This window comes from Oncorhynchus kisutch, linkage group LG27 (assembly GCF_002021735.2).
Source record: "Oncorhynchus kisutch isolate 150728-3 linkage group LG27, Okis_V2, whole genome shotgun sequence".
NCBI classification, from domain to species: Eukaryota; Metazoa; Chordata; class Actinopteri; order Salmoniformes; family Salmonidae; genus Oncorhynchus; species Oncorhynchus kisutch.
This window is the reverse complement of record NC_034200.2, coordinates 33,033,047-33,043,942: the sequence shown is the minus strand read 5'-3', so window position 1 is coordinate 33,043,942 and position 10,896 is coordinate 33,033,047. Positions and strand designations below refer to the sequence as shown.

Sequence of the window (10,896 nt, the reverse complement as noted above, 5' to 3'; positions counted from 1 at the left end):
TGTAGAGTGGAGAGAAAAGGGGGAAAGGTATTTATAAACCTCACCCAACAGGGCAACATCATGACAGTAAGGTGTTTATTAATACTTGAGTTAAAGCTAGAGATATGTTTTTTGCATGTGCTGCATCACAATCCTCCACATCCACCTATGCCACAGAGCTACAGTGCTGTTTGTCAGATAGGAGACATGCCAAAAACAGTTTGGTTATGCTCTACGACCCCCCACAAGTGCCACGGGATTTGTCGGGAGTCTTTTGTCTGTAGCATCCGAACCATTTGGGCTACACACGGATATGACCCCACTGTAGAAAGTGTAGACTGTCACAAACACGAGGGTGTTCACGTAATTCGTCTGAAGGTAACTCATATAAATGAATGGAAGTATGGAGGCAGTTTTGTGCCAACAAAAATAAGGGGTTAAATATGTGTCAAGCTTTCTTATATCTCCTAGTTATGAGACAGACACTTCAAAAACTCATTCCTTATGATTCATTTTTTGTCTTTTTTGACATTTATGAATGTGTTAATCAATGCGTGTCTATGGACAGATTCAATATTTTATAACATAATTTTTAAATAGAACCTTTTTTATACCTAAAAGGGTCCTTAAATTAAAAATCAGATACCTAAATGAGCCATGGCATGACCATCTTAAAATAATTCCATATGTAAGTTTATAATATAAGGATCTATATCTTACTAATCATTTACATTTTTGTCATTTCACAGACGCTCTTATCCGGAGCAACTTACAGGAACAATTAAGGTTCATTTCCTTGCTCAAGGGCACAGGCATATTTTTTATTTAGTCTGCTTGGGGATTTGAACCAGCAAGCTGGCCCAATGCTCCTAACTGCTGGGCTACCTGCCACCCTAATTAATAACTGTTAATACATATTTTAAAAGTTGTTTGAATAATTGTCCATATATATTATGGTTAATGAATGAAGAGAAAGCTATTTATAAATGACTCATTTACGGATTATTGCTGGATGATATTAAAAAGTTTTACAGAGTAGTGAAATTATTTCAGGAAGTAATTAGTCAAACAACTTCCTGCACTACACACACGAACACACACTCAGAGTGGTTCTCATACACACTGCAGGAGCAGACCTTCCTGTACTGGGGTGGTAACTGGACATAGAAGTATTGAGGGGACTGTAGTAAACAGGGTGTACAGGGTCTAAAGAGACTTGAACTAGCTGGGAGCCACAAGTCATCATGGTTATCCTGCTGGTCCTCACACTGAAGGTTGTCCTCGTCTTAGGTGAGTACATCAGACTGAATGAACACATGTCCAGTGACTCCTCTCTATAGTTGGATACATTTGGTTGTAACATTTTACAGTGTAACTCGTTCAGAGTAGAAACCCCTCTTACAGTATGTGAAATGGAAGCTGGGGTGTTTGTACTGTTTGTAATGAGACTGTTGGTGTGTCCTACAGCTGCTATGTGGAGTGTGTGTTCAGCAGAGTTGATCACAGTGGAAAGATATAAGGGAGGCAAGGCAGAGATCAGATGCCCCTATAGAGAGGAGTGGAGGAGCCACCAGAAGTACATATGCAAAGGCAGCAAAATGGAGTGTATAAAATTTTTGGGAGACAATGATATTGAGACTGAGGATGAAGAACAAAGCTCTAAATGGAGATACTCCCTATATGACGACAAAGGGGTCAGAGTCTTCATTGTGACCATCACCAACCTGATGTCAGATGATTCTGGAACATACTGGTGTGGAGTGGAACGATTTGGACTGGACCCTGAAGTGCATGGAGGTACTGTAAACCTCTGATTCTCATCCTCAAACCTTTACCACTTTCATACTCAACATTTTACATTAAACATTCCTAATGAGGTCTCTGCTACTGGCCCGAATCCTAACTTGAGATCCCTACACATTACTCAAGATTTCAGGCATATTTTTTATTGACTCAATTAGAGGTCGATCGATTAATCGGAATGGTCGATTAATTAGGGCCGATTCCAAGTTTTCATAACAATCGGAAATCGGTATTTTTGTGCGCCGATTTGCCGATTTTAATTATTATTATTATTATTTTTTATACTTTTATTTAACTAGGCAAGTCAGTTAAGAACACTTTCTTACTTTCAATGACGGCCTAGGAACGCTGGGTTAACTGCCTCGTTCAGGGGCAGAACGACAGATTTTTACATTGTCAGCTCGGGGATCCAATCATGCAACCTTACAGTTAACTAGTCCAACGCAATAACGACCTGCCTCTCTCTCGTTGCACTCCACAAGGAAACTGCCTGTTACGCGAATGCAGTAAGCCAAGGTAAGTTGCTAGCTAGCATTAAACTTATCTTATAAAAAACCATCAATCATAATCACTAGTTAACTACACATGGTTAATGATATTACTAGATATTATCTACCGTGTCCTGCGTTGCATATAATCTGACTGAGCATACAAGTATCTAAGTATCTAACTAAGCGATGGTAGGCAGAAGCAGGCGCGTAAACATTCATTCAAACAGCACTTTTGTGCGTTTTGCCAGCAGCTCTTCGCTGTGCGTCAAGCATTGCGCTGTTTATGACTTCAAGCCTATCAACTCCCGAGATGAGGCTGGTGTAACCGAAGTGAAAAGGCTAGCTAGTTAGCGTGCGCTAATAGCGTTTCAAACGTCACTCGCTCTGAGCCTTCTAGTAGTTGTTCCCCTTGCTCTGCATGGGTAACGCTGCTTTGAGGGTGGCTGTTGTTGTTGTGTTCCTGGTTCGTGCCCAGGGAGGAGCGAGGAGAGGGACGGAAGCTATACTGTTACACTGGCAATACTAAAGTGCCTATAAGAACATCCAATAGTCAAAGGTTAATGAAATACAAATGGTGTAGAGGGAGAGAGTCCTATAATTCCTATAATAACTACAACCTAAAACTTCTTACCTGGGAAAATTGAAGACTCATGTTAAAAGGAACCACCAGCTTTCATATGTTCTCATGTTCTGAGCAAGGAACTGAAACGTTAGCTTTCTTACATAGCACATATTGCACTTTTACTTTCTTCTCCAACACTTTGTTTTTGCATTATTTAAACCAAATTGAACATGTTTCATTATTTACTTGAGGCTAAATTGATTTTATTGATGTATTATATTAAGTTAAAATAAGTGTTCATTCAGTATTGTTGTAATTGTCATTATTACAAATAAATAAATAAAAAATCGTCCAATTTAATCGGTATTGGCTTTTTTGGTCCTCCGATAATCGGTATCGGTATCGGCATTGCAAATTCATAATCGGTCGACCTCTAGACTCAATGCATGAATTATGCGATCCTCGACAAAAGGGAACACATTTCATTCTGTGCTCCTACATGTTTGTTTAAAATTACAGATTGGTGTTGTGAAAACCCAGCTGAAGTGACAGGCTCTGAAGAAGTGACAGGCTATGAAGAACGGTCAGTCTCCATCCATTGTATGTATAATGAAAAAAATGAAGACAATGAGAAATACTTCTGCAAAGCGAATACACTATCTAAGTGTCTAGTTGATGTAAAAGTGACAACAACCAAAAGCCAAAACGGGAGGTTCTCACTGTTCGACAACAAGACAGACAGAGTTTTCACCGTGACCATCACCAGACTAACCCAAGAGGATGCTGGGAGATATCTCTGTGGTGTACAGAACAACCACACAACCAATACCCTGTCAGCAGTTCAGCTTGTTATCAAGAGTAAGACATTTCTTTAATTTGCTTGTTCTGCATTGTGAGACATGTTGATCAGGACACAGCTGTGTCAGTGACCACAGCTTAACTTCATGTGTGATTAAATGTACTTACTTCATGTACGTATGTATTTAGGGTATTTGCACCTGAGAGAGAGTGAGAGAGAGAGAGAGAGAGAGAGAGAGAGAGAGAGATGAATGACAACAAAAATATCTCAACAGGAAGAGCAGAAACCACACTTCCTTCTTTACGCCTGTCAGTGAGTATCAAATTGTATTAGTCACATGTGCCTAATTCAACAGGTGTAGACCTTACAGTGAAATGCTTACTTATGAGCTCCTAACCAACAATGCAGTTAAAAAAAAATAAGAATAAGAAATAAAAGTAACAAGTAATTAAAGAGCAGTGGTCAAAAAAACAATAGCCAGACTATAGACTATAGACAGGGGGTGTACCGGTACAGGGTCAATGCATGTTAGTCGAGGTAATTGAGGTAATATGTACATGTAGGTAGTGTTATTAAAGTGACCATGCATAGATCATAACAACAGAGAGTAGCAGCGGTGTAAAAGGGGGGAGGGGGGCAATGCAAATAGTCTGGGTAGCTATTTGATTAGATGTTCAGGAGTCTTATGGCTTCGGGGTAGAAGCTGTTTAGAAGCCTCTTGGACCTAGACTTGGTGCTCGTTGCCACTTGCCGTGCGGTAGCAGAGAGTACAGTGAATGACTAGGGTGGCTGGAGTCTGACAATTTTTAGGGCCTTCCTCTGACACCGCCTGGTATAGAGGTACTGGATGTCAGGCAGCTTAGCCCCTGTGATGTACTGGGCCGTACACACTACTGTACCCTCTGTAGGGCCTTGCAGTCGAAGGCCAAGCAGTTCCCATACCAGGCAGTGATGCAACCAGTGCTCTCGATGGTGCGAAGGAACTTGAAGTTCCCACCTGCTCTACTACAGCCCTGTCGATGAAAATGGGGTGTGCCCGGTCCTCTTTTTCCTGTAGTCCACAATCATCTCCTTAGTCTTGATCACGTTGAGGGAGAGGATGTTGTCCTGGTACCACACGGCCAGGTCCCTGACCTCCCTATAGGCCATCTCATCGTTGACGGTGATCAGGCCTACCACTGTTGTGTCATCGGCAAACTTAATGATGGTGTTGGAGTCATGTATATAGTCTCGTGCTCAGGGTACATTTACATTTCAAACATTTCAGGAAGTACACTGAAATTTAGCTTCTCTTCAATGCTTTCATTGCCACACTTCACAACAGCTGTGATGGATTCAGCTAGTTTCGCTACAATTGTATAGATATGCTGAGAGAGAATTTGTTCTTTTGAGATGGTGGGGCCTTCTTGTGTCTGTAAAATTAATTTTGTGAGATATAGTTGTGGAAACACCTTTATGCACAAATATTTATATAATAACCATCAAATCAAAGTAAACTTTGCAGTTTATTAGGCTGCAGATGAAATAACTTGTGATGAAGTTCACAGGGTGGTGAAAGTACATGGTGATGAGCTTGATGGTTCTTTCCAATGACTATCGAGGGTCTTATTCTGGTGACAAATTGATTGATGTTTGACTGCCGTTTGACAAATATAAATATTATTGTGCTTATCCATAATAATCTCATAATGTAGACTAGCCTACCCAGTACCCTCACAGTCTACTGTATCTATGAGTTGTTGGCTAGAGCACACATGCCAAGTCCAGCGTAGGCTCATTTGCTATTTAACGTAACAGTTTTTGTCAAAACTATCGGTGGAGTTGAAAATGCGATGGAAACACATGGAACTTTCTGTTTTTATTTGGTCAATTAAAACTTAAGTAAAAAAAGTACATTTTGTGTGAACTACGTCATCACGATCCGCAACAAGTTTGTTTAGTGGAAACCACTGGTTGAAAATTTCGCATATTTTTCTTAATGCAGATTTGATCACATTTGCATGAAACTCTGTTGCTAGTTGGATGGAAACCTAGCTAATGACAAATTATTTTGGAATTAAAAATTGGTTTACTTTCTGAATTGACTGTAATTTAAATGGGATTGACCCCGACCCTGGTAGTATTTGAGTCATTTCATCTGTTACACACACATACTGTATGTATGAGACACGCTCTCGCTTTCTCTCCCTCTCAAACCCAGTTTCACCAACTTTATCATCACCACCTATTGCCACCTCCGTCTCACCATCATCCATCTTAACATCAACACACAACAATTCTGGTAAATAAACGTTGAGCCTTTTTACACTACGCTAGTTTGTAAACATATTTTTGTAGTGTAAAGAGATGTATCTTGAATCAGATTCCCAAGCCACATCCGCAGGTAGTGTGGGATACTACACCAGATTGCCCACTCTGAGAGGTATAGTATAAAAACAGTGTCTCTCTGACAACACATGTCCCTGCAAGAATGACTTGAATACCAGTACACATCATTTATTGTGAACAGCTAGCCTTCTTTTAGTCTATATACTATGGTGTATACAGTATGCTAATAGCTGCACCCAGACATGAAGCATGAATGTTGGCCACCACATCCAAGGCTAATGACAGGAAGTAAACATCTGATGTGGAAGAGAGGCAGATCTTACTTCACAGTGTAAAAGGCCCTATGTAAGTTGAACAGAAGTGTTGATTGTAAAGTATGTGTTCTAATGGTGCTGTTTGTGTCTGTTCAGATACATCAGTGGTCATCATAGTATCTGGGACTCTGGTCATGCTGCTATTGGTGCTTGTGGTCAGCCTGCTCATAGTCTATAGATGGAAATTCAACAAGGAAACAGGTGAGAAACACTCTCTCTCTCACACACACACACACACACACACACGCACAAACACACACACACGCACACACACACACACACACACACACACACACACACACACACACACACACACACACACACACACACACACACACACACACACACACACACACACACAAGGGGAAGTTACTCACACCCAGTCTTCAATTCCAAGAAACTTGCATATACAATCTTCCTTTGACCCTGGTTGAGAAATAGAGGTCTCATTGAGAACAGGGCTCTGAAAACCTCCTGAACAGACTGCTGCAGCCCAATATTGACATGTGTGAAGTGTATGACAGTGTGTATGTGTGTGTGTGTATGTGTGTGTGTGTGTGTTTGTGTGTATGTGTGCTGTGTTCCACAGCTGACTCCTCAGCACCCAGGGTGAACACAGACACTCGGATCAACATAGAGGTCAGTGTGTGTGTGTGCAAGCGCCTGCCTGTGAGCGTTATTGCATGTCTGTGTGATATATATATATATATATATATATATATATGTAGAGAGAAAGAGAGAGAGAGAGAGAGAGAGCATGTTCTAATCAATGTTCTTCCCTCTCTCATCATGTCCTCCTGTCCCTCTCCTCCTTTTCCTCCTCTCCAGGGTTGTCATGGTGATGGTGACTATGAGGAAATAAAGGACCGCCTCCTACAGTCCAGTTCAGGTAGTGAGACCAACACCATCTACTCCACTGCCAACTTACCCACAAGCCCCTCTGACTGTCTCAACTACGCCAAAATCAACTTCCACAAGGACCCCTCTTCCATCTGATGTTTCCATGACTTCTCTCTTCCATCAGATGTTTCCCTGACTTCTCTCTTCCATCAGATGTTTCCCTGACTTATCTCTTCCATCAGATGTGTTTCCCTGACTTCTCTCTTCCATCAGATGTGTTTCCCTGACTTCTCTCTTCCATCAGATGTTTCCCTGACTTCTCTCCTCCATCAGATGTGTTTCCCTGACTTCTCTCTTCCATCAGATGTTTCCCTGACTTATCTCTTCCATCAGATGTGTTTCCCTGACTTCTCTCTTCCATCAGATGTGTTTCCCTGACTTCTCTCTTCCATCAGATGTGTTTCCCTGACTTCTCTCTTCCATCAGATGTGTTTCCCTGACTTCTCTCGTCCATCAGATGTGTTTCCCCGACTTCTCTCTTCCATCAGATGTGTTTCCCTGACTTCTCTCTTCCATCAGATGTGTTTCCCTGACTTCTCTCTTCCATCAGATGTGTTTCCCTGACTTCTCTCTTCTATCAGATGTGTTTCCCTGACTTCTCTCCTCCATCAGATGTGTTTCCCTGACTTCTCTCTTCCATCAGATGTGTTTCCCTGACTTCTCTCTTCCATCAGATGTGTTTCCCTGACTTCTCTCTTCCATCAGATGTGTTTCCCTGACTTCTCTCTTCAACTTGTCTTAATGTTACTTAATTGCATGTTAATATCTGCAGACAAATATTGTCTATTATTTGGCAAGCACTGAAAAAGGTATCACAACTTTTTGACCAAGCCAGTATAACTGTCTATTTTTGTTTTTTAACTCATTTATAAATGATTAAATCACCATTAATTATATAGTTTTAGAGTCTTTATGAAGGGTTTCTTCATGTAAAGTTTGATACAACCCAGTAAGCACTTACTGTACCTAGTTGCAGAACCAAGACAGGTGACGGAGAGTTCTCTATCAAAGACCCTCAATTATGAAACAGCTTGCCCTGTCAAGTAAGAGTGGCAGACATGATTGAAGATTTTTAAATCACTGTCAAAAACACACCTTTTAAAATCACAGTTAACAATGCACCTTTTAGCTTGGACATTCTCTGTGTTTTATGTTCTTTTATTCATCCTTTTTACTGCTTCCTGTTTGCTTCAAATTTTTAATTTGATTGTTTTGTTGTGAATTGTGTTGCGATTTTAAATGGACTTTAAATTCAAGGAGCAGTGCAGTTAAACATGTGATTGGACATTACAGTATTTTGTTTACGTTGTTGACAAAAAATGACAATCCATTTTAATTCCATTTTGTAACACAATAAAACGTGGGGAAAATCTACAGGTGTGAATACTTTCTGAAGGCAGTGTAGCAGATGGTCTTATCCAGAGTGATTTACAGAAGCATTTAGGGTTAAGTGTCTTGTCAATGAGAACGCCCTAATTTTTCACTGAGTCAGCTCGGGGATTCAAACCAGCATCCTTTCGGTTACTGGCCCATAGCTCTTAACCACTAGACTACCTGCCACCCTAACTAGTAAATCATTAACAAATAATTTACAAGTTGTTTGAATATCTGTCTATGTACAGTATATGTTTTATTACCAAATGGTCAGTAAACTAAATATAAATGTCTTAGGAATTGTTAACTGCCGGAAGTTATTATAAAGTGTTACTTAGAAGTGAAATGGTTTCAGGAAGTAGACACACTCACACACACACACACACACACACACACTCAGAGTGGTTCTCATACACACTGCAGGAGCAGACCTTCCTGTACTGGGGTGGTAACTGGACATAGAAGTATTGAGGGGACTGGAGTAAACAGGGTGTACAGGGTCTAAAGAGACTTGAACTAGCTGGGAGCCACAAGTCATAATATAATGATAATGTTGTTAGATAAAGGGGAGGGGACACTGAGGAACACAAGGTCCAGTATGTACTAATGGATGTGATGTGGAACACCAGTGGTGTACCAGACCAGAATCCACTCTTACAGTATGTGAAATGGAAGCTGGGGTGTTTGTACTGTTTGTAATGAGACTGTTGGTGTGTCCTACAGCTGCTGTGTGGAGTGTGTGTTCAGCAGAGTTGATCACAGTGGAAGGATATGAGGGGGGCAAGGCAGAGATCAGATGCCCCTATAGAGAGGAGTGGAGGAGCCACCAGAAGTACCTCTGTAAAGGGGATTGTTCTGTTTTTAATAAAGACAAAGTTATTAAGACTGAGGCAGGGGAAAACAGTGCTTCTAAGGACATCAGAGAGGAAAGTGTCTTCATTGTGACCATCACGAACTTGACGTTAAGCGATGCTGGGAGATACTGGTGTAGAGTGGACACAGTCAAATGGAAACTAGATAACTACGTTGAAGTCAACCTTATAGTCTCTGAAGATACTGTAAACCTTTCATTCTCATTTTCAAAACTCTTTCATTTCCAAACTAAACATACTATAATATACAATCTGCGATTGCTACATACTGTAATTTAAAATTAATTATATTTGCCCATTGATTCTTGAAGAACATAACTTATAAATGCCTCATGAGCTTAGTTCAATTGTAGTAACCCACAAACTCCAAATATACTTGTTTTACTCCATTGTTTTTAAACAATGTAATTGTTAACAAAACCACTGTAAAGACTCAAACCATGGTTAAAAGTAAAATGTTGATCTCGTGGATGGTTAGTCCTTGCATCTATAGCTCTGTTTATAAATGTTAGAGCAGTTATATTTCTCCAGCCCAAACCCTCAGCTGTTTACCAAAAACAGTGATGGGGTGCCAGCTTTGTTGTTGTTTGATCTGCAGATTTTCCCTTTATGGGAACTGCATCTCAACAAGATTCCACCCTAAATGAGGCCAGGTCATTCAACTTTCGTGAACAATGTAATCAAACAAACCTATAGGACATGTGTTGGAGGACCACAGATCACATCATTAATACATTAGACAAGGAGATTTCAGGGGGTACAAGTCTTTGTCATTGGAGTTTCCCAAACCACTCTACTTCTGTTATGACATAGAATTATCTTGAAATAAATTGGTTGAACATGTTTCATGTTTCAGCGTAATCATCACCAGCAAAATCCAAGAGGATGCTGGGAGATGTCTCTGTGGCGTGCAGAACGACCACACTCTTCATACCCTGTCAGCAGTCCAGCTAGATATCAAGAATAAGGGTTCTATTGCATGAGCCTGTTCTGCATTGTGAGACAGATTGATCAGGACAAAACTGAGTGATGTATTGTATGTTTTTACATCCGTCTCGGATTCAGAAACCAGTCAGTATTACTCAAGTCTTCAGCTGTTCTATATTTAGGGTATTTGCTCCTGTGTATGAGAGAGCGAGAGAAACAGAGAGAGAGAGAGAGATGTGGATCGTTAAATGACAACTAAAATATCTGAACAGGAAGAGCAGACACCACACTTCCTTCTATACGTCTGTCAGTGAGTGTAGTGGTCAGTGTACATTTACATTTCAGTCAATTCAGGATGTACAAAGAAATTCAGCTTCTTTTCAATTTGAAAATGTTTGAATTGACACCAACCCTGGTAGTAGTTGAGTGAGTTTCTCGGGTAACACATCAGATCTTTTTCAGAGCTGATCTGATTGGTCAAAAGACCAAATAGTGAAAACAAGATCAGAATTGGGCAACCTGTGTAAACGCAGCCTTATCCAACTGT

The 10,896-nt window shown here is 40.5% G+C and overlaps 1 protein-coding gene across 2 annotated transcripts; it reads left to right on the top strand.

Annotated features, from left to right (window-relative positions):
• Positions 1–1,068: 1,068 nt before the first annotated feature.
• Positions 1,069–8,550, top strand: LOC109871939 (CMRF35-like molecule 1). 2 transcript variants are annotated; one of them, XR_004205802.1, is made up of 7 exons: positions 1,069–1,269; positions 1,447–1,776; positions 3,355–3,946; positions 5,835–5,915; positions 6,373–6,477; positions 6,866–6,915; positions 7,105–8,550. XR_004205802.1 is itself a non-coding variant. In XM_031807050.1 (7 exons), exons 1-7 carry the CDS (start codon positions 1,224–1,226, stop codon positions 7,270–7,272), a joined length of 1,119 nt encoding a protein of 372 aa, XP_031662910.1. In that variant the 5' UTR covers positions 1,072–1,223; the 3' UTR covers positions 7,273–8,550. The 2 variants fall into 2 exon arrangements, 1 of the variants encoding a protein (XP_031662910.1); XM_031807050.1 differs by having other exon boundaries at positions 1,072–1,269; positions 3,355–3,693.
• Positions 8,551–10,896: the final 2,346 nt, after the last annotated feature.

Bases quoted from the DNA above. Each gene is read 5' to 3' on its own strand.
- LOC109871939 (XM_031807050.1), top strand. From the start codon at position 1,224: ATGGTTATCCTGCTGGTCCTCACACTGAAGGTTGTCCTCGTCTTAG. The intron at 1,777-3,354 runs GTACTGTAAACC...TTAAAATTACAG, and splicing joins GGACCCTGAAGTGCATGGAG to ATTGGTGTTGTGAAAACCCA. The intron at 5,916-6,372 runs GTAAATAAACGT...GTGTCTGTTCAG, and splicing joins ATCAACACACAACAATTCTG to ATACATCAGTGGTCATCATA.